The sequence below is a fragment of the Protopterus annectens genome, chromosome 13.part0 (genome assembly GCF_019279795.1).
Source record: "Protopterus annectens isolate FY-2018-M chromosome 13.part0, PAN1.0, whole genome shotgun sequence".
Lineage (NCBI taxonomy): Eukaryota > Metazoa > Chordata > Ceratodontiformes > Protopteridae > Protopterus > Protopterus annectens.
Window position 1 is genome coordinate 617,049,441 of NC_056747.1, and position 24,342 is coordinate 617,073,782.

Genomic DNA, 24,342 nt, shown 5'->3' on the forward strand with positions numbered 1-24,342 from the left:
GTGGAGTTCAGGGAAGAGTTAAAACAGGCACTGAGTAGCAGTGAAGTTAGCAAATAGCTGGGTAACTACAGCAGAGCTGGTAAGGGAGACGGGTAGAAAGGTGCTTGGTATGACATCTGGACAGAGGAAGGACGACAAGGAGACATGGTAGTGGAATGAGGAAGTACAGAAGAGTATACAGAGAAAGAGGTTGGCAAAGAAGAAGTGGGATTGTCAGAGAGATGAAGAAAGTAGACAGGAGTATAAGGAGATGAGGTGCATGGCAAAGAGAGAGGTGGCGAAGGCTAAGGATAAGGCATATAAAGAGCTGTATGACAGGTTGGACACTAAGGAGGGAGAAAAGGACCTGTACCGATTGGCTAGATAGAGGGACCGAACTAGGAAAAATGTGCAGCAGGTAAAGATGATAAAGGATAATGAGGGAAACATACTTACAAGCGAGGAGAGTGTGTTGAGCAGATGGAAAGAGTACTTTGAGGGGTTGATGAATGAAGAGAATGAGAGGGAGAGAAGGTTGGATGATGTGGGGATAGTGAATCATGAAGTGCAGTGGATTAGCAAGGAGGAAGTAAGGATAGCTATGAAGAGGATGAAGAACAGAAAGGCTGTTGGTCCAGATGACATACCTGTGGAAGCATGGAGGTGTTTAGGTGAAATGGCAGTGGAGTTTTTAACCAGATTGTTTAATGAAATTTTGGAAAGTGAGAGGATGCCTGAGGAATGGTGAAAAAGTGTTTTGGTACCAATTTTTAAGAATAAGGGTGATGTGCAGAGCTGTAGTAACTACAGAGGGATTAAACTGATCAGTCTCACCATGAAGTTATGGGAAAGAGTAGTGGAAGCTAGGTTAAAAAGGGAGGTGGTGATTAGTGATCAGCAGTATGGTTTCATGCCAGGAAAGAGCACTACAAATGCAATGTTTGCTCTGAGAGTGTTGATGGAGAAGTACAGAGAAGGTCAGAAGGAGTTGCATTGTATTTTTGTAGACTTAGAGAAAGCATATGATAGGGTGCCTAGAGAGGAGTTGTGATATTGTATGAGGAAGTCAGGAGTGTCAGAGAAGTATGTAAGAGTGGTACAGGATATGTACGAGGGTAATGTGACAGCGGTGAGGTCTGCGGTGGGAGTGACGGATGCATTGAAGGTGGAGGTGGGATTACATCAAGGATCAGCTCTGAGCCCTTTCTTATTTGCAATGGTGATGGACAGGTTGACAGACGAGATCAGGCAGGAGTCCCCGTGGACTATGATGTTTGCAGATGACATTGTGATCTGTAGTGAGAGTAGGGAATGGGTGGTGGAGATCCTGGAAAGATGGAGATATGCTCTAGAGAGAAGAGGAATGAAGGTCAGCAGGACGAAGACAGAATATATGTGTGTGAATGAGAGGGAGGATAGAGGAATGGTGAGGATGCAAGGAGTAGAGGTGGCGATAGTGGATGAGTTTAAATACTTGGGATCAGTAGTTCAGAGTAATGGTGAGTGTGGAAGAGAGGTGAAGAAGAGAGTACAGGCAATATGGAGTGGGTGGAGAAGAATGTCTGGAGTGATTTGTGACAGATGAGTACCGGTAAAAGTGAAAGGGAAGGTCTACAAGAGGGTAGTGAGACCAGCTATGTTATATGGGTTGGAGACAGTGGCATTGACAAAAAGGCAGGAGTTAGAGCTGGATGTGGCAGAGTTAAAGATGTTAAGATTTGCACTGGGTGTGACGAGGGTGGACAGGATTAGGAATAAGTATACTAGAGGGTCAGCCCAGGTTGGAAGGTTTGGAGACAAAGCCAGAGAGGCAAGATTACGTTGGTTTGGACATGTACTGAGGAGGAATGCTGAGTATATTGGGAAAAAGATGCTAAGGATGAAGCTACCAGGTAACAGGAAAAGAGGAAGGCCTAAGATAAGGTTTATGGATGTGGTGAGAGAGGACATGCAGGTGGTTGGTGTGACAGAGCAAGATGCAGAGGACAGGAAGAAATGGAAACAGATGATCTGCTGTGGCGACCCCTAACGGGAACAGCCGAAAGATGATGATGATTGTTCGGGGGGGGGGGGTATCAGTTTACTTAGACAGTATTTTATCCAGTAGGTCCACACTGTTTTTGAAAAGCACACAGCACTTCACAGAACTTTAATTTTTCATATCAAGTAGTCAAGATTGATATAAAAAATATACTTATTTGATATAAAAACCTTGAAAATGTATTATTTTTGTGTTTTGCAGACTCTCCGCATTATGCTTTCAACAGTCATGTGAAGTACACAAATGATCAGATTAAAACAGTTGTTAAAACATGGAGTGATGACGAAAGCCAACATGAAATGGTACTGAAGGAGCAGGAATGCTGCAGGGATACCAAGTCTTTCAAGTCACAGAATCCTTTTTCAAGTCTGGATAACAGAAACAAAGTCTCTGTGTCTAACCTTGCTGAAGGACAGAGCAAAGATGTGGGTGCACAGGCAGACATACTAGAACACCTTAAGGAATTGGACAGTGCTTTGGAGTTTGAGTTGAGAAAGCATGAGACAGAAGAGTATACAGATACTAACGAATCCTTGTTGAATCAGGACCGGCGTAGTTCAAACATCAGTGAAGGAGAAAGTTCCTTTTCAGATACAGTTACATATTACACATCAGAAAATGAAGCTGTGTCAGAGAATGAAAATGTTGTGGTAGGTCCAAAAGAAAATAGACAGTCAGAGATATCAGTGGACATCAAGAATAGTGAAGAGTTTATGGAAAAGAACAAATTTGGTACTGTTGAACAGGCTATAAGCTCCTGTGTTCTAAATTTGAAGGTGTCACAGACTTTGCTTCAGCAAGCTGAAGATAGTCTTTGTAATGCAGAACAGATACTTGATGGAAGTATGAATGCTTTATCAAAAGACTCGGAAAGATTTGAGAAAACGACATTTGAAATGAAGACTTCTGTGGCTCAGGATGTAGTTGATAGTTGCAATAATTCAAGAAGGAAAGAAAAGTCTAATATCTCAGTTGCTCTAGGGCCTCCACAACAACACTACATGTCACCAGGACATCATACTCAAAGAGTGCACAGTGCTTCTGATTGTAAGCATTTCCCAGCATTGTCGGGGGATATGAGGCAGACACCAAGTGAACAGATCATCTGCTGTGTCAGAGAGAACATTGGTGAAGGAGATGATGATGAAAGTGATTATAGTTCAAACAGCTTTGCAAGCCTGTCAACAAGGCACAGTCAGGTATAAGTTAAAAATCCATTTTAATTACTGTTGTTTTTATGTAGTAAGGAGGTAAAATGGACCACTGGTGCCCCTTTTCAGTCATGCCATAGTCAAAACAAGTATTAAGTACACAATATAAGCCATAGCTAATAAAGTAACTTGAAAATCATATGTAAAAGTACAGAGCAGAATATGTTCAAAGAACAGAAATGCATGCAAAACGAGTACTTGGTGCTTAATACGTATCACTACTGTCTTTATAATGTAGTTATATGTCTTCAAGACATTTTACTAATATATGATTTGCTGAACGTGGTCTTACTTGTTAGGGGCTAGTGGGTAATGAAATGGCAGTACTTTAATCATTTATTTTTGATAAATGTTTTACAGCAAATATTGCAAAATGGACTATCATTAATAACTGCACTTTTGTCTCAGAGGTTTTGCATTGCATTTTCAAAGAGGTGTACTTTGATGCTATTGCTTGCTTGCTTGTATCTATGAAAGGTTAGAGGAGTATTTTCTAGTTTTGCCTTGTCATTTTTTACCATTTATTGAACTCATTACTGTTTTTGAAAGTTTTGTTGGTTACATTCATATCTTTTATTCTTTCACTATTTATGTTTGGTAAGTGAAATAATTTATTTTCACTCTGCTGAATATGTAAATAAGTAAGACGTATTGCAGGTGTAACATTGCAAATCATTTTAGAGAATCTTTTATTGAGTTTGTCCTCCCTACCATGCTAAATATGATATTTTATTTTCTTTCTCAAAAGTTTCCGTACTCAGGAGTGCAGTCTTCCATGCCAGTACATGCCATGATATTGCTCATTAAACAGAAGGGCACACCTAGCTCTTAGACACACTAGTTATTTTATGCAACTTGCTAGGTTCTGGTTGGGATTATAATGTACTTTGTTGAGAAGTTTCCAGTTCGATACCTAAACACAAAACTTTGAAGTGTCTTTGTTGATAGCAAAAATGAACTAAAGACAAAACCTACACCTTCATTTTTTGTACTGCCTGGAAAATGAGCTCAAAATGAAGCACTGCCATAAATACTAGCAGTTTAACATGGCCACCTGATGATATCATAGGAAGTATGGCCTTCTTTGTTACCAGGAGGAAAACAGATACTGACGATTGCTCTTGTAGGTATTAGAGAGAGAGTCCTGTGCATAGACACAGGTCTCTGGTGGAACACTATTAAAAAAAAAAAAACAGTCAGTTGGTAGGCCTTCTGTCAAGCCTTTCTAAAAGTGATACCATTTTACAAATTACCCTTCATTCTCCACAGGTATCATGTTCAAAGAGGGTCACATTAACAGCATAGGTCATAACATTTGGATTGACCAGCTTTTTATATTGTGCACTCAGGTCTCTCAACAGCAGGTACAAATACGACTCAGTCATTGTCCACGCTGGTGTAAACGACCTGAGACGTACCTCCTTGGACTACATGAAAAGAGACATCGAGGAGCTCTCTGATTATGTAGCCCAGGCAGGTATGACCCTGACCTTGAGCAGTATCCTACCTTCACCAAGAATGATGCCACAATACAGAGATAAGATGATCAGCTTTAACAATTGGCTTAAACACTGGTGTCATTCAAAGGGGATCCAGTATCTGTCTGCCTGGGATGACATGCTGGACAAGCCACGCTGCTTAAGGGACGGCTTGCACCTGTCACCCTGGGATTCGGATATTGGCAAAGGCTCTTGCCACCCCATAGTGCCTTTTTAGGCAAGGCTCAAATTCTAAACCTACCACCCTAGAACACAAAAAGGAAAAAACTAAGGGTAATGCTGCTCAATGCCAGAAGTCTAAATCTCAAAATGCACGCACTCGAGGCCCTTCTCAGTATGGAGAACATCGATGTCTGTGCTGTGACAGAAACCTGGTTCAAGGCTCCTGAGAGCACCCCAGCACTATCAGGTTTTACCTCATATCATGCGTTCGGCCCCAAAATCCGGACAATACCAAGAAAGGAGGGGTGTATCCATATTCATCAAGGACTCCCACACCTCAAGACTGGTTGCAACGCACGATGCATCGGAGACCATCCAGGTGCAATTAACCACAGGCAAGACTGCTCTGCAAATTGTAGCATGTTACAGGCCACCCTCACAAACTCAGGAACCTCACATGGCCTTCCTGAAAACACTAGAGGGATAAATGTATCACCAAACACCATCATACTAGGTGACTTCAACTACCCTAATATAGACTGGGAACACTACTCAAGCCCAAACACCCTAGCCCAAAAGTTCCTGGAATTCATAAACTCAAATGCCATGGAACAACTAGTTACCATCCCCACAAGAGGAGATAACATACTTGACCTCATCATCACGAACATGGGAGCACAATGTTCAACACGGAAGTATACCCCTCACTGGTGAGATCAGATCACAAACTAATCTCGCTGGAGGTCCTCATCCCACCCCACCTGAAATAAAAGACCACAGTAAAGAACTTCTCGAAGCCGACTTCACACTTCTAAAGACTAGTGTGGTCTCCTTTAAGGCCCCGAGCGGCGGAAAACAGTACACATGCCGCTGAATCACTTACAAATGCCTTCTACCAGCACCTGCAGGACTGCATGGATAAGGCAATCCCAAGCAAAACAAAGACTCTTTGTACCAAAGGCAAGCGTCCAGTCTGGTGGACCCCAGCCATAAACAAACTCTACAACAAAAGGAGGAAGCTACTACAAGATAGAGCAAAATCCTTAAAAGGTAAGACACCCTTGATCACTATAAGTAAAAACTAAGAGCTCTCATAAAATCATCCAAAGCAAATTTTGAGAGAAAAATAGCTAAAGACTCAAAAGACAATCATAAGGCCTTATTTAGCTATGTTAGAAACCTGGGAGGAAACTCCCAGATATGCTCAGAACTAGTTCAAAATGATGTGAAGATTACTGATCCTACGGACATTGCCAACATACTGGCTGACAGGTTCAGTGCAAACTCCCCTCCCCAAAAGGAGAGATATCTATACCAAATGATTGCAGCCCCCCAAACATCTCCAACGCCCAAGTAAGAACTGCTCTCTCCAAAGCAAAAAACACAGCATCCATGGGACCTGATGGTGTCCACGGCTGTGTGCTCCACGAACTCAATGAGGAATTAAACCCACAGCTAGGACAGCTGTTTAATCAGAGCCTTACCTCTGGATACGTACCCAGGGAGTGGCGCACTGCAACTGTGGTCCCACTTCACAAAGGCGGTGCCTCCACCGACCCTAGAAATTACCGGCCCATTAGCTTGACAAGCCTTATCTGCAAAGCCATGGAGAGGATCATAATGGACCTCATAAATAAAGACATAGGGAATTTGCAGACTTTGGATCCAACCCAGTTTGGCTTTGTCAAAGGCAGATCATGCCTTTTAAACTTGGTTGACTTTTTGAAACAGTCACCAAAGCCATTGATGAGGAAAGGCAGTCCATACAGCCTACCTCGATCTGGCGAAGGCCTTGATACAATACCCCACTCGGGTATCATTGAAAAACTCATCAGCTTAAATATTAACCCATACATCACAAGATGGGTTGCAAACTGGCTGAGTGACAGAACCCACAGGGTCAGAGTTGCTGGCACCATGTCAGACTCAAAGCCTGTCACAAGTGGTGTCCCACAGGGCTCAGTCCTAGGCCCACTCTTGTTTGGCATCTACTTCTCCAGTACAAGCAAACACAGGAGGGTTATGGCTGACAAAGTTTGCAGATGACTGCAAACTGGGCCATAGTAGAAAACACATCTGACACAGATATCCTTCAGAAGGGTCTCACAGAAACGGATAACTGGTGCCAGAGCCATGGCCTAAAGTTAAATGCCAAAAAATGCATAGTCATACCCTTCGGGAAAAACAAGGTTACCCCTAGCTACCAAATAGGTGGCAATCCACTGAGCACAGAAGAAGTTATCAGGGACCTGGGGACCCAGGTTGATAGTAGTCTGTCATTCGACACCCATGTAGCTAAAGTAGTTAGGAAGACCTTCTACATTGCCCACCTTATCATGAAGGGATTCTCATCTAGATCAAGGGAGGTCATTGTCTCCCTCTACTCATCACTCATCAGACCAATGATTGAGTACAATGCCCCATTGAATGTATCTGACCCGACACTTGCAGCAGCTGGAGAGGCCACAAAAGTTCCTCACCAAAAGGATAAAGGGTCTCAAAAATCTGTCCTATGCTGCCCGACTGAAAGAACTCCAGCTCTATTCAGTCGCCACGCTTGCTCAGAGGTGACCTTTGCCTAACATACAAGGCCATGTCAAACCCAGATTTGATGAATATGCTTCACCTCAAAAATCTAGATCCATCAGAGCCACAAGGGCGGGAGACTTAAACCTCAACACGGCTATTAATAGGACGTGCTGGAGGGATAGATTCATCACCCAAAGACTCCCTATGCTGTGGAACAAAATCCCAGTATATGTGAGGCAGAGCACCTCGCTGGCCTTGTTCAAGAGAAATCTTGACCAATGGATGGGAGATCGCAGATATACCCCAGGGATTACCTCAGTGTCACTGCTCGACAGAGGCACAGCAAAATAATGGGTATATTTCCCCATACTAAAGGGGTGGCGTAAGCCACAAAACTATGGGCTAGGCTTGTAAATGCCCTTGGGCAGATAGCCTAGTATGAACCTATGAACCTATTTCCTCAGATGGGGCTCTTTTCCCTGCAAGGTTCAAATGCATATCTTTTCTGGGGAGGGTCACTGTAATAGTATATCATAACAATTGGGTTTACTCATCATATGTGATCATCTTTCCTAGCCATTATTTTCCTCAGCAGTGCTTATATCCCTATGAACGCCTACAGTGGTCTTGCATTAGTGTTTCTTGGTTAGTATGTGTGAGGTACTGTTATGTAGCAAACATTGATGTGAGCATTCTTCTCACCACTCAAGAGTGATTCACTTCCTGTATCAGTGCTGGAGTAATTTAATCTTCACAGTGAACAAAAAGGCAAGTAAAAAGGTTGTACAGGAAAACCTTATAGTCAAAAACATCAAAAAGACTCTAGCAAGCTAGATACTTCACTGTGTAATACTTTAAACTTCATTTGAATAACGATCAAGATAAATATGCTAATGCTCCGTTAAGGACATTGTGTTTCAGCAACATGGCTTTTGAATGCCCCTGACTTTTTACTTTTTACAAGCTTTTGTTGTGGCATTCAGGTTAATAAATCAAACCTCATTAACTGTATACATGACAAGTTTTGACCTTTATATGGGCTATAAGCCATGTAGCTGAAACACTTGTATGTTGTTAAGGGGTCATTTGCATATTTGCCATGAGCCTCCTTCAAAGGAAGTTTAAGTTATTACACAGCAAAGTGTCTTTTTGACATTTTTAACTATGAGTTTTTTTGTTTGTGACCTTTTTACTTGCCCTTTTGTTCATTTTGCAGTTATCCTAATGTTGTGGACATAAGGCTTTGTTTCAAGCTGAGTGTTTTCAGATAATGGCCAAACTGTCCACATATGCTGTGCTGACAAGCTCATAAAAGGGGTGAAACATTGTTTCAATAGCATGTGGGGGGTTGGCTTTATAATCCTCAGTTTCTCTTTAAACACTTGTAAAAAGTGAGAGCCATTCAGAAGCTATGAAGAAAAAAACACTTGTATGTTTGTAATGTGTCATTTGCATATTTCCCATGAGCCTCTTTCAAATGAAATTTAAAACACTACAAGGTGATGTCACTGGCTTAATAGGACCTTTTCATGTTTTCACCTACACAGTAGCATATGCTTATCAACTGTTTGTTTTTTACCTCTTGAGATCTTGAATCAGACCTTTTTTTAAAACAAGAAACATCTTTATTAAATTATCACATATGACATAGGCAATCATACATTTATATACATTTAAACAAACCATATTGACAATTTTAGTTGCAAACATCATTCATCACTTATAATCTGTTCAGTCATTGTTAGTCAAACATTACATAGCTAATTCAAATCCTGCCTTCTTTTAAACCGTATTCCTCCTCTGCATGTATTGTTCCCACAGTTTACATTTTTTTCCTATGTAATTTGCATTTACCCTTTTTTAAAGATCCCAATTCCAGTTGTTTTATCTCTGTTACTATAGTCAATATTTCTAGTACAGCTGGTTTAGACTTTGATTTCCATTTTCTAGTAATTGCTTTTTTGGCACCCACCTCAATTAGACTCAGCAAGACCTTACTATGTCTTGGCCAATTCCGATTCTGTATCTTAGTTCCAAAAATTGTTTTCCTTTAGTTACACCAATTTGCTCACCCAGTATCTCTGACAGAGTAGTCTGCAGGGAATCTTTTAAGTCTGCCAGCTCATTATACTCCCAGAAAATATGTTCTAAATTACCTTTTTACCCCATTACACCTCCAACATTTGCTATCTACCTGAAGAAAAAATCTTTGGAGTCTACTTGGGATATAAAAATACCTAAGCAAACATTTCCAAGCAAAGATCCTAAGTCTTCTATTCTTTGTTGCTTATTTAGGAGACATACATATATCCCCCCCATTGTTTCTTTGCAAATTATTTATCCAGTTGAATCAGAACATTATTAAATACTTTGTGATTTTTGTAGATGGGTGCTTGTTTGTATAAGAAAAATAACTATTCTTTTATCTTCTCCTTTTGAAGAAAAATAAATACAGTGGAGTGTGTTAAAAAATAAGTGACAAGGCAGAAAAGATTGCTATAGTCGGCAAAAACAAATTGTCAAAGAAAACAGAGAAAGATCTGAAAACATATGTTTTGTGTTTTAAAGAGGATATTATTCAAAATACTTCCTAAATCATGGTTATGAAGTCATTACCAAAAATATAAAAAAAATTTCCTCATTGCACTTCCAAGGTGGTTGCAAACTGATCAACAACTTCATTAGAGCTCTCCCAGTATGAATAGAAACTGCAGAACAAAGCCAGTGAAGCTTTCTGTTTGAGCAAACTCACTGGCTGGTAATTATACTGCTTGAAGACATTTGGAGTAAGTAAGAGAAAAATCAACCAGAAATTAATAAAAAACTCTGGTTAAGAAGAATCTTGCAGCTGTTCAGCAAAAAGCAGAGAAAGTTTAGACTTTGGTATAGGAGATGTCTTCTGGTAGTTTAGATGAAAAAATAAATAAATCGGCTGCACTCAGAGATGTTCAAAATAAGTGAAACACTGAAGTAATATATAAAGTCAGATAACATAAGGTGGAAAAAAGTAAAAGAAGATTTAACTGGAGAGATAAAACTGGAAAACTCAGAATATGAAATGAAGAAAAGGCTGGCTGAGAATTAGGCTTCTCAAGAAGAGCTACTTCAGAAAAATAAACAAATAAATAAAAACAATCAAAAGACAGAGCACCCAGAAGAGAAAACCGTGAAATTTTCTCCTGTACTATAGAAACTAAAAGGAACAGACTGTTCCACAGCAGGATTTATTAATTAAGGGGGCACATCTTGTGTGTGCTCCATATCTGGCTATGAGAAAGCGATCAAGACCTATATTAGTAAAAATACAGTCATAACAGAAAGAATTGATCTGAGGTTGGTCTTTTCATTCTTCTCACCAATGGGTTTGGATCCAATCCTCGGATCTGACTTGGTCGCATATACTAGACTTCAGATCAAGCTCTCAGGCTCCTGCCTCTATCCATAATGTTCTACTTCATCCTCTTTGCCTCATATCTTGTTTGCCACCATTGTGGTTAGAAGTAGGTTCCACTCTCAAGCATAAATAGGATTTAATTCAACTTTCTCTCCTAACTTTAGTGTGTTATACCTAAAATAATTTTTCTTTCACCTTTTTCTTCCTCCCTCTTAGCTTTCGCTGGCGTTAGGGATAAAGTTTTTCCTTTTTTTTCCCCCTCCTATCTGTGGTAGTTCTTTTATACCATCGTAGGTATCTTTTCCTATACCTGTGATTGGTATTACTCCTTACCATTGTTGGTAGTAACTTTTTTGTCTTCTATCTCTTTCCAAATAATACATATCCTTACCATTGTTGGTAGTAACTTTTTTGTCTTCTGTCTCTTTCCAAACAATATAAAATGTATGTATGTATATATCTTCTTTTTCTGTAGCCGTATGTTCTGTTGATTTTTCAGCTGTGTCAGAAAAGCCAACAGGTTTTAAGAAATGCACTTCTTGTGGGCACAAGATTCCCAAATCCGATGTCCACAAGAAGTGTGTTTATTGTCCGGGACCAGACCACCTTCACACGGGTTGTACGGTATGCTCAACTTTTAATCCCAGAACTTTGGCTGACAGGCGAAACAAGCTTATTCTTAAAGGCTTACTTCCTGCTGCATCTGGGGCTCAAACCCTTTTAGTAACGACTAAATCCATTCCTTTGGTCTCCTCCAAAGTCGCCAGGGGCTTCCTCGGAGCCATTAAGGAAAATCAGAAAAATCATGGACCCGACCTCTTGGGATCTGAAACCTCTTAGCCTTCCCTCAGATCTGAAGTCATCCTCAGATCCGAAATGGTCAGCTCCTGTAGTGATATCTACATTACCTTAAACTTCTTCTTTGGATCCTGAGCCTCAGATCAGAGAGCCAGTACATCTCGTAGAAGTTATACTCCATAGTACGCAGTTATACCTATTTCTCCATCCTTGTCCATGCAGTTATTCCAAACTTTAAAGAAACATTCTAGACCCCCTTCCACAATATCTTCTAGGTCTTACAGAATGGGTCCGAATGGAGAGATGAAACGTTAGCAAGCAAAGGAGAATAGTAGCGCTGAAACTGAATTCATCCTCAAGTCTTGGTAAGTACCTTAACGAGGTGGACCCTGTTTTCTACAAAATCTCACCAAGGCGAAACTGATATATAAACTGTATTTATATAGCATATATCGGGCCACAGTGGTGCAGCGGTTAGCATTGTCACCTCACAGCAAGAGGTTCTCCCATTCGATTTTCGGCTGGAGCGCCTTCTGTATGGGGTCTGCATGTCCTCCCCGCGGTCGAGTGATGTTAAAAGACATGCAGGTAGGTGCATGCGTGAATGAGTGTGCCTTCTTTGAAGGTTGGGCGTCGGGCTGGCAACTCGACTCCATAAAAATTCACTGCCAGCCATGAGCGGACCGGAGTTCCGCTGTGGCAACCCCTAACCGGTAAAAGCTGAAAGACATTACTTTTACTATTTATATGGCATATATCATGGGCAGAAGTAGGTCAAAAATGATAAGAGATAGCTGGGTGCACAAGACCCAGGATAAAAAAAGTGCCCAATCCTGGTAGGCACACTGGTGCCAGGACTGGAAAAGATGATAGTGTAGAATCCTCAAAATACGGAAACATTATTACAGTGGGGCTAGGCCAGGCCCAGGGGGAGGATGGCTTCCCTGTTATAGAAGGAACTAGTAGCCCACAAACATCACAAAAACTGATAGGCCAAAGAAGAGCCATAAAGACGATAGAGTGGACTATTGAGGATAAGAAAGAAGTTATGTATTGTTACTATTATGCAAAAAGCCCAGAATTTCCAGACACAAGATATACAAAACGATTAAGAGATAAATTAGAGAACAGAAAAATACTTCCACAAGAAAAACTGTCAAAATCTTCAAATGAAAATTTGAGTTCATTAATGCAACAGATTTATGAAAAACAGTACATAGATCAAGAACCTTTGATCTGTTTGGAAAAAGAAGCATCTGAGGAAGTGCGAAAATATAAACAACAAAACCAAGAGATATTTAAAAAGTATAAAAAAGAAATATGGACATGGGAAAGAAAGAGAGATTTGTTATGGTGCAATATTTATGCAAAGGAGAAAGCCAAATTAATCAATTTAAAGAAGGCAGCCCCAAAGATATTCAAAGAGAAATACAGGGAAAGACATCTGGATATGTAAAATTTCACAGTAAAAAAAATAATATTGCAAAGATAGAACGTAGAAAAGAAGATTTGAAAAGTAGAAGTTAAAATAGAAGTTGAAGTTATGGAGTGCCTGCGAAGTGAAGCATTTGGTGTAGAAGGTCTAACATGGATCGCATCACAGCATGATGGAGTGAGTCCCCAAAGTAAGGAGAAGCAGGAAGATCAGGAAACATTTGAAGAAGAAATATGGACATTGGAAAGAAAAAGTGATTTAATATGGTGTAATATTTATGCAAAGAAGAAAGCAAAACTAACCAATATAAAAAGTGCAGCACCAAAGATATTTGAAGAGAAATACAGGCAAAGGAATCTGGGCATGGAAAACTTTAGAATACAAAAAATAAGAAGACAGGAAAAGAAGAAAAAGGAGGTTAGTAATGGAGAAGTTAAAGAAATAGAAACTGATGATGTTAAGTTGTCTATCTCGCCTTCATTCTTGCTGGATGGGTTCGGAGCCGACCTCGGCTCCGACTCGGCCACTCTAAAAAGCTCGAGAGTTGGTTCCACCGGCTCGAGGCTCCCCTTATATCCCACAATGCTAGGCGAGAGTTACCTCAGATCTCGTTTGCCGCTACAGCTTCGAGGTTGGTTGCTTCTACCGGTTCCTGGTGAGTGTTAACTTTTTCTTCTAAAAGTTACTCTTTTAACCCCTTTTTCAGTTAATTTTCTTCTTAGTTAGTGTAGATTAAAAAACTTTATCCCCGACCCTATTTTTCCCGTTTTCTTTACCAAAGAACCTTTGGTTCTTCCCTTGGGCCTTTAGGCCTTCCCTTCCCTAGTGGAGTGTTTGTGTTTCTTGTAGTTACTTTAATTTTATTGTACTTTAAATTTTAGTATCACTACTAAATTTATTATTTTTTTCTGACAGGGTATAACTTGTGTGTTTGGTGTGTGTTTGTGTACACCTGTCAGTTAGGGAAATGTCTAAAGAAGCAAAGGTCTCGATTCAAGAAGTGTGATGCGTGCTGTCAGAAAATGTCTCTGACAGACGCTCACACTTCTTGTGTCTATTGTCTGGGGCCTTTGCACCTGCAGGATTCCTGTGCTGTGTGCCATGGCTTCAGCCCCAGGGTCCTGCAGGAAAGAAAAAACAAGTTGATTCTGAGAGGCTTATTGAAGCCAGAGGATTCCCTGTCAGTTTCAACAGGGAAGCCCTCTAAGGCATCGAGGTCTTCGGCTCCGGCTTCTGAGCCGAGACCTCAGGTTGCTCAACCTTTGCCTTTATCGGCTCCGGCTGGAGCCGATAAGTCTCAGTCCACAGTTTCTGTGGCTCCCTCGGCTCGGCGGGCGAGGTTATTGAGGTACCCGTGTCGGCTCCGACCAGACCTTCGGAGCCGTCAACTAGAAAGAGGTCTAGGTCACCATCTCTTGGCTCCGTTCATTCGGCTCCAGGATCTCCCCTGCTGTCTGAACGGAGCCAAAGGTCTCATTCCTCTAGGTCATCGAGGCTGTCCGATCATGACCTTCAGAGGGTAGTGAGTCGACTGCTTAAGTCCGAGGCACTAGCCCAGATGCTTCAGAGCCCGACTCATCAGTCGGTGCCTGCCCCGGTCCATCAACTCTTTCCTCCTTCGACTCTTTTGAGTTCGGAGCCGGGTCGCGTCGGAGCCGAGACTGTGATTACCGGGCGAGACATTTGTCTTCGGCCCCGTCGTCGGCTCCGTTTTCTTCTTTGGAGGAATCTCGGGGCCGGACTTCCTCGTCGGCTCGAGGGGTGAGTGGCATCGGACCCTTGTCCGACCCCCCTCTCCCTCTCGGGGCTTCGGCGCTGGTGAGTTCGGCTCCGACATCGACCTCGGAGCCATCACTGTCGGTGCCGAGGGGGGTTCTTAGCTCCTCGGAGCGGGGACCTCTGGCTCTGCCTGACAGGGGTGCATTCGAGGTCATGCGGAGTGTGTTAGAGCCTGGCTCTACTCCACAGTCGGCTCCGTCCGCCCCTCCCTCTATGCTGCCTCAGGGTAAGTCGACTCACTCCCTCATCCCGGACCGCAGAGAGCCAGCTCCTCAGGAACCCCCTGTGGGGATTTCATCCTCTTCCGAGGCCTCTCCTGATTTGGCAGAAGAGCCCCCTCAGAAGAGGAAGTGCAAGAGGAAACACATTGACTCACCTGAGTCTATCACGTCAGACACAGATCTGGATGATTCTGAGGGTTCCCCCCGTTCCCCTTCTGAAGATGTCTCATTTGCAGACATTCTGGAGATCCTGAAACAGAGGGGAAATTGGCCAGCCCTCAACCCTTCAGAGGACGAATCTGTGTATCTTGAGGCGTTTGGCTCTCGTCCTTCCACCTCCTGGGTGTCCCCCTTCGACCCCCTCATGCAGGTGGTTGCTAAGAAGGCATGGACGGCTCCTGATTCAGTGGACCCCACTCCCAGGAGACCCTCTAAATTCATCACAGCTCCATCAGACAAGCAATTTTTATCGAAAGGAGTTTCTGTGGATGCTATGGTGGTATCTGCTGCCACAAAGAAGGAACTGGCTGATCCTTCAGTGCCTGTCCATCCACCTAACAAGGAATCTAGGTCCATGGATAGGTACGGGAAGCGGATGTTCTCCTCAGCGACATTTACCATGCGTTCGCTGAATTACCTGTGCCATTTCACTCGTCTTCAAAGGGACTTGATCAAGGAAGCGAGTGAAATGTTAAAGGATCCTACAGCTGCGGGTTTCCAAGAAAAAATGAACACGCAGCTGGCTACCCTTAATTCCATATCCAACTCCTCCATGCCTCCTCTCTTATGCAGCCGATGGAGCGAGCAGAGCCGCAGGGACAGGTGTAGCCTTACGTAGGCACGCCTGGATGCGGCTATGCAATTTTGCGGACCCTTTCAAGACGTCTTTCACGAACTCCCCTTTTGATGGATCATCCCTCTTTGGTCCTCAAGTGAAAGAAACTCTGACTAGGTGCGAGACTAATGGCAAGACCCTTTCTGCCGTCGGAGTCCGTTTTTCGACTCCTTCTAGGCCTTACCCCAAAGGCCAGAAGGGTGGGAAGATGTGGTTCCGTAAACAATCTCAAGGGACTTCGCCGGACGCACAGAGTCGCTTTTCCTACCAAAGGCAGAGGTGGGAATAACAATGGTAGACGTCGCCCTAGGGGCAGGGGGGGTCCGCAGAACCAGGGCAATCGGGAAGCTTTTCCTGACAAGCCCTTTCAGCATCCCTGAGGTGTTGCCCGACTGCCCATCTTCGGAGGCAGTCGGGGGAAGATTGTCACTGTACCCAGAAGCCTGGCTATCCCTGACTCAAGACAAATGGGTACAGTCCATCATTTCCGAAGGCTATTCTATCCCCTTTCTTCGTTTTCCAAATCAGTCAAAAAAATCCCTTCCAGATGTTCCACCCGCTCAAAGGGATATAGCAGCTTTGGAAATTTCAAAGCTGCTTGCAAAAAGAGCAATTCAGTCAGTGCCAGCAGACCAGCAAGGATCCGGAATCTACTCAAGGTTCTTTTTAGTTCCAAAGAAAACAGGGGACTGGAGACCGATTTTGGATCTCAGTGTCTTGAACAAATCAGTCAAGAAAACAAGGTTTCGGATGGTCACGCTGCAATCCTTTCTTCCCCTTTTGGGCAAAGGAAACTGGATGTGCTCTATAGACCTTCGGGATGCGTACTATCACATAAAAATGAACAGACGCTCCAGAAGATTCCTCCGCTTCAGGCTGGGAACCAGTCATTTTCAGTTCAGGGCCCTGCCCTTTGGTCTCACCACTGCCCCCGGGGTGTTTACCAAATGCATGGCAGTGGTAGCTTCTCACCTGAGACGACAAGGATTCCAGGTGTTTCCATATTTGGACGACTGGCTTCTCACAGCTCCCACCAAGCATCTCCTTCTGATGGCCAGAGATTATACTTTTCGCGTTTGTCAAAAACTGGGTATTTCAATAAATTGCGAAAAGTCTGTTTTGTCGCCTTGTCGTACTATTACCTACATAGGCGCAAATCTAGATACTATAAACATGTCTGCAAGGCTAACGAACCAAAGGATTTCAGACATTCACAAATTGGTGTCACTTCTTCTCAACAACAACAGAGTCAAAGCCAGGTTAGTTCTAAAGGTGTTGGGAATTATGGCAGCGGCCATATCCCTCCTTCCATTGGCCAGATACCACATGCGGATCCTTCAGTGGATGCTTTTTACTCAATGGTCATACCAGGAACTTCCAATGTCTCACACCATTATGATCACGCAAGCGTGCAAAAAGCATCTCATGTGGTGGATGTCTTCCCCAGCTCCTGTCGGAAGACCATTTGTTCCACCTCCTCCGGTTGCTACTCTGACAACGGATGCCTCCCTGATCGGGTGGGGGGGGGCATTATCAGGGCAGGACAGTCCAGGGCACATGGCAACCAAACGAATGCCACTTGCACATAAATGTTCTGGAGATGAGAGCAGTGCTTTTAGCGTTGCAAGCCCTTCAAGACTCTCTTCCCTTGGGAACGATTGCAATCCAGACAGACAATATGTCTGTAGTGTGGTACATCAACAAACAAGGCGGAACCAGATCATACCCCTGTGTCGAGAAGCACTCAGACTGTGGCAATGGGCGATTTCTTCTCAGCGTTTTCTGATAGCAACGCACATCCCGGAAGTCCAATCACATTGCGGACAAGTTGAGCAGAGCTATACTCATGCCTCACGAGTGGTCCCTGAAAGACTCTGTAGTGAGAGAAATTTTTCTCAAGTGGGGTCAGCCTTGCTGCGATCTTATTGCTACTCCCCAAAACAGCAAGTGCAGAGAATATTTCACTCTATTCCCTTTACCAGGCCAACCCAGCAGGGACGCTCTAGTCCAAGTTTGGCCCGGGACTTCTGTATGCATTTCCTCCTTTCCGCTGATCTCTCAAGTAATACAGAAAGCTATCGCTCAGAAGGCCTCATTGATCCTCATTGCTCCTTACTGGCCTCGACAAGTGTGGTTCCCCTTTCTACATCGATTTCTTTTGGGCGACCGTGGAATCTGGACCTAGTTCCAGATCTTTTGATCCACCAGTCGGGTCAGTTTCATCGCTCCCTCCCCTCTCTGAACCTCACTGCTTGGTTCCTCCAGTTCCAACCGTAGCCAGGCTTCCTCAATTATCTCACTCTGTTAGAGATATATTGATAGCTTCCCATAAATCTTCCACTCGAAAGATTTATTTGAGTAAGTGGAAACGCTTCTCATATTGGGCACAAGGAAAGGACATAGATCCTTTCACTGCTTCCATCCAACTAGTCCTTGATTTTCTAGCTGAACTCTTCCACGCAGGTTCATCTCCCTCTACACTTAAAGTTCAATTGGCAGCCATTTCTAATTTTCATGTGGGTATTTCTGAATCTGCCCTAATGTCCCACAAGCTCTGCAAAGCCTTTTTGAAAGGAGTTTTTCTTCTCAGACCTCCTATAAGAAATCCTCCTTCTCCTTGGGACCTAAATTTAGTTCTTGCTTCTTTGATTCTTCCCCCTTTCGAACCTGCAGTCTCTTGTTCTTTAAAATTATTATCATGGAAAACTCTTTTTCTGGTAGCTATTACATCAGCTAGAAGAGTTTCAGAGCTTCAAGCACTCAGCTGTCGTCCTCCTTATCTTTTGTTTCATAAGGACAGAGTATCCTTACGAACTAACCCGTCCTTTTTGCCTAAGGTGGTTTCAACATCAAATCTAAACCAAAGCATTGACCTCCCTGTCTTTTTCCCAGAGTATTCTAATAGGTCTGAACAAAAATTACACTGCCTGGATGTTCATCGTCAATTAAGGTACTACTTGGATAGGACAAAACAATTCAGGAAATCTGATCAACTGTTTGTCTCCTATGCGGAAAGCAGAAAGGGACTTTCAGTTTCAAAGGTATCGTTATCCAGATGGCTAACATCTTTGATTTCCCTGGTATATGAAATTAGACAGCAAAAATTGCCTAATAAACCTAAAGCCCATTCCACCAGAGCTTTGGCTACTTCTTTAGCCTTCCAAGACAGACTGCCTATTGACACCATTTGTGCAGCGGCTACTTGGGCTACTCCTCACACCTTTATTTCTCATTACAAGTTGGATTTAGCTTCTAGGCATAGAGCTAACTTTGGTTCCACTGTTCTCAGGAGTCTGTTCCGTTAGGCCACCGGGACAAGGTGCTAGGGCGGTCCCATCCAGCAAGAATGAAGGCGAGATAGACAACTTAACATATAGAAGTTATGTTCTTACCATAACGTTCCATGTTAGTTGTCTTCTTCTCGCCTTCTTCTTCGCCCCACCCTCCTTCCCCCTGGCCTGGACAGACCTAGAGGAGTTGTGATCGTGACCTCTCTTTCTACCACCTCTTTCTTAGTCATATGCTATTATGCATATTTCTTGGTTCAGGATGTAGGTCACCCTTCTTTCTTCCTGTTGTTAGAGGTGGATTCTGTTTTTACAGTTATACTGTTACTGTTATAAGCTGGGGTTAGCTTACAAACGAGATCTGAGGTAACTCTCGCCTAGCATTGTGGGATATAAGGGGAGCCTCAAGCCGGTGGAACCAACTCTCGAGCTTTTTAGAGTGGCCGAGTCGGAGCCGAGGTCGGCTCCGAACCCATCCAGCAAGAAGAAGGCGAGAAGAAGACAACTAACATGGAACGTTATGGTAAGAACATAACTTCTATTTATGGAGTTCCTGTGAAGTAAACGATTCAGTGTAGAAAATCTAATTCAGAAAGCACCAGAGCAGGATAGAGCAAAGGTTATACAAATTAAGGGGAAACCAGTGGAACAGGAAGCAATTAGTCAGGCGCCATATGAAGATAATTTGGAGCCTTGCACAGGAAACCAGTATAAAGGTTCACTTGAAGCTAAACAGCAAGGGAAGGAACAGGGAACTGTGGAATGTGCCACAGGAAGATGCTATAGAACATTCTATAGAATGCCCGCAAGAAATGGAAAACAAGGGATGTCCCTCAGTTTGGAAGAAAATGAGCTAAGAGAAGAGTGGCTTGATTTAATCGACATAGATAGATATATCAAGATCAATGAAAGAAACAGACTGCAGAAGGTTAATAAAACCCCAAAAGTCAGAAGCTTGATAAAATGAATGAACACAATAATTAGGACTGTTCATAGAGATCCATGCGATATAACAGAAGTAAACAGTGTCACTCTCCTATCTAGGACACAATAGAAAAGTCTTCGTGGGTTATGTTTAGCAGCGTTATTTTATACAAAAACATCACTGTAGAAGATTAATGACTTTAACTTAAGTAACTTATATACAAATTAACAACTGCGATCTTGCATGCTCTCCGCCTAGCTGCTTTTTCAAAATGGCACTAGGGATTGCATGTGTCTGGAATTTATATGTGCACGTATAACCTTGACATACTTCTTAAAGATGTAGCACACACCTTGCTTGTAGTCTGATGTACATTCTCCCTCTTTGAGAAATAGATTGTATAACGTTATGAGGCATGCAGAAATCACAGGTAATTCTGTGTCATGCAGTATACAATTCCAAATATACAGATATATACAATCAAATCCACATTGCTGCGTACTTCACACTAGGCTTAGATGCTAGCCCATATCGTGTGGCATAAAGCTGCGAATGAGATTTAGCAACTGGAACTCTCTCTGCAAAATGGTTGACCTGTGGAATGTTCGAATCATTTCCTGGAATGGAATCAGAATTTTGAACACTTTCTGGTATGGGAACAGTGCCTGATTCACTCTTAGATTTGGAATCTACATCACAGAAGCAATGTTGTGATGGTGATGATGATTCTATTACAGGAAGAAGATGTCTGCAATTCCTCCTGTACTCAACACCTTCTGAGTCTGCCAGGTAAGATCTCGGCTCGCCACAGATGTCCTATTCGATGGAAACCTTTTGTTGCCCGGATTCGTACAGTCTCTCCTTCCCTCAGCGAACAAAGTAATCTGTTCAATCTGTCGTAAGTAGATTTCTGGATATTACACTTCTTCAACAGTTGAGCCTTGATGGTTTTATTGTTCTTAGGTTTAGGCTTCAATAAACTAGAAGTAATGGGTAGTGTAGTTCTAGTTTGCCTGGAAAGTAATCTTTGAGCAGGTGAGCCAAGAATATCATCATGGGGTATATTTCTGAGAATAAGCAAATTTAACAACACATCAGTATTGTCATGCTTTGACCTTTCAAGCAATTGCTTTGCACTTTGCACTGCACATTCAGCTAGACCATTGGAATGAGGATATTCAGGACTACTAGTGACATGTACAAAGTCTCATTCTCTTGCAAATTAAATTAAATTCTCTTGAAAATTAAATAACAGCAGTGGATGTTAGATTAGGTAGTAGATCAATCGCAAACCAATTCGAATAAGAGTCTCCCAAAAACCAAATAGTGTTTATTGTTCCATTCGAAGATATAAGTTGCTACAGTAGACCAAGGTAGTTCAGGAACTGGACTTAGCTGAAGTGGTTCTCTTTGCAAATACGGTCTAATACTATTGCATACTGAACAAGAAGAAAGAACTCTTATCAATGTCTTTTGGTAATGAAGGCCAAAATATTAATTCACTTGCTGTTATCTTAGTGGATGTGGATCCTGGGTGACCACGATGCAAAATCTTCATATATTCTTGTTGTAAGGAAGCAGGAACAACCATTTTAGGACCTTTGAAAATAATGCCATCTTCCATCAACAATTCATCTGTGTAAGGAATATAGGTTTGCACTTCAGGCGGTACACTAGATTGCTTTAACGGCCATCCAACATTAATGTAGTGATTGAGCTTTTGCAAAATTGGATCAGTCTGAGTATGATCTCTTAACTCATCAAGTCTAGTGGTGGAAAAATTACGCACTGACATCACATCAAAGTCAAAATTCTCTGCATCAAGCTGTTCTGTTGTATTTCTTTGCTATCTGGATAAGGTATCAGTCAGATAGAGCATTTTGCATTGTGTGTAGACCATTTTGAAATTGTACTTTTGCAATTTGAGCATCATTCTCTGTAATATCCCTGGAGTGGAATGCATAGGTTTCTTTAGAATAGTAACTAGAGGTTGATGGTTAGTTTCAGTCAGAATAGCTCGACTATAAATATAATCATGAAACTTGGAACATGCCAGTACTATTGCCAAACGCTCCTCAATTTGACAATACTGCATCTCAGTTTGGGTTAGTGTTCTAGATGCATAGGCTATTGGTCTTCTGTCTTGAAGTATAACTGCACCAAGTCCAAATTTCGAAGCATCACAGGAAAGAGTGACTGATTTATTCACATCATAGTATCTTAATGTAGGTGGGGCGGCAATTTTTCTGCTTGATGTCTTCAAATGCCTTCTGGTGCTTTTCCAACCATGACCATTGTGAAGCCCGTGCAATGGCCCAGTAATCAAGGAGCCTCAATCCTCACCACTGGCACCAGTGAGGGACGTCCACATTGGGAGGATAACAAGTGCACACACAGTAAAGTACACTTTCCCTTAAGAGCACACAGAGATCACAGTCAGTCTGGAGATGGTTTCTCTCCAGATCCCCAATAAGACTCCCAATTGGCACAGTTATAGGGTTCAGATCTCAGCCTAGTGGTCAAGCCAAAACCTCCAGTACCCTCTCTGTCCAACTAGTGCTTCCTGTCCCTGCCCAGTAGCTGACACACACACACACACACTTACACACACACACACACACACACACACACACACACACACACACACACACACACACACACCCACACGCTTTGAGATTTGATTTATATACAAACACACAGACACTCCTGAGGAAGGCTGGCACAGGTTCTCCAGCTGTGCCCCCTTTCTGCCCAGACTATAAGGTAGTACCGACTGCCACCCACCACTACTGTCAGCTACTATAAAGGCCCTTACCAAAGGGTGTCCAATTTTACTGTGCAATATTATTATTATCCAATTAGTAAGTATGACGAACAGCAAGGCTATTGGAGTGGCTTTGTGCAGTATCACTAAATACATGCAAGTACTCTAGAGCTTAAATGATCTCTACACAAAACAGCCACAGTTGAAGGGTTTAAAAATATTTAATAATAAAGAAAACACAAGACAAGACTTATGACTTCAACACAACAACATTACAGAGTTCACAAATCACAGGAAATACTTTAAAACAATATTGTAGGATAGTCTGACAACTATAGAAACAGCTAGACTAATATGGCTAAATTCCTATATAACTCTAAGAGAAATCACTGTTTTAAATGCTACTTACATACAGAGCAAGCAAGTGCTGGTGAGTGGATGTTATTACTAGATCCAAGACAAAATACAAAATGCTGTGGTTGCTTTCTGAGATAGCACTTAAATTGATAATACAAAATACTGCGGAGTCATTTCAGATTACATCATTCTTGACACCCCTGCTGAGGTTTCCCAGGCTCAGAGAACTTAAAATTTAACATTTCTACAGCTGCCAGGACATCACAGCAATAAAAGATACTTTACATGTGAAACCTAGTAATTTTCTTTGCCTTAAAACAATAGAAAGAGACTCTTATCCCAGACATCCTGTCTTCTAGCTTGAGATCAAGCACAGTTATAAAATTCTTTGCTCATCGGCTTTCTTCCAGCAGGGTGCACTATGGTTACATTTTTGAAGTTCGACATATAACACAGTTTTCTTACATTTAGTTTTCTTACATTTGTAAAACAAGCCTGTGGATTATATTAATATTTACAATGACATAGAATTATCTACAAAATTCTATCTGGCTGGACTGGTAGCCCCTCAGTTTTTCACAACCATGCAACATTTTTGTGTGTTAGCTCTCTTAAAGGTGCTGTAACTCACTGAAATCTGGTATAAATTTGCCTAAATAGTTGACCATGCCTAGGAAATGCTGTAAAGCGTGTACATTATGTGATACTAACATCTCAAGAATAGCTGCTTGCTTGGTCGGATCTGGTTTCAAGCCTGTACTTGTAAACAAATGACCTACATATGTAACATCTGGAAGTCTGCATTTGCACATCAGAGGACTGAGCTTCAAGTTTACTTCAAGTGCTCTGTTTAGAACTTTCTTGAGGTTTCTGTCAAGCTCTGCTTCACCATTGCCTCCAACCAATAAATCATCTACTATTATGGCACAAGGATAATATTTGCTCCATTGCACGGAGAAGGACTTCACTTGCAGAATTTATTCCAACTGGTATCCTTAGGAATCTGTATCTGCCAAACAGAGTACCAAAAGTGAAAGAAATGAGGATTTATGATCAAGCATCGCTTGCCAAAATAAACATTTTGCATCCAAAACAGAAAATACAGTTGCATTTGGGATTAGAGCTG

At 42.2% G+C, this 24,342-nt stretch overlaps 1 protein-coding gene across 3 annotated transcripts in view; it reads left to right on the forward strand.

The window, feature by feature from the left end:
- TEX14 (testis expressed 14, intercellular bridge forming factor) overlaps positions 1–24,342 on the forward strand; it is a 3,435,352-nt gene that overhangs the window by 1,702,597 nt on the left and 1,708,413 nt on the right. For all 3 annotated transcript variants that reach the window (XM_044054283.1, XM_044054282.1, XM_044054281.1), the window contains one exon: positions 2,222–3,219. In XM_044054283.1, the coding sequence (XP_043910218.1) occupies positions 2,222–3,219 (998 nt within the window). The remainder of the gene's footprint in view (positions 1–2,221; positions 3,220–24,342) is intronic.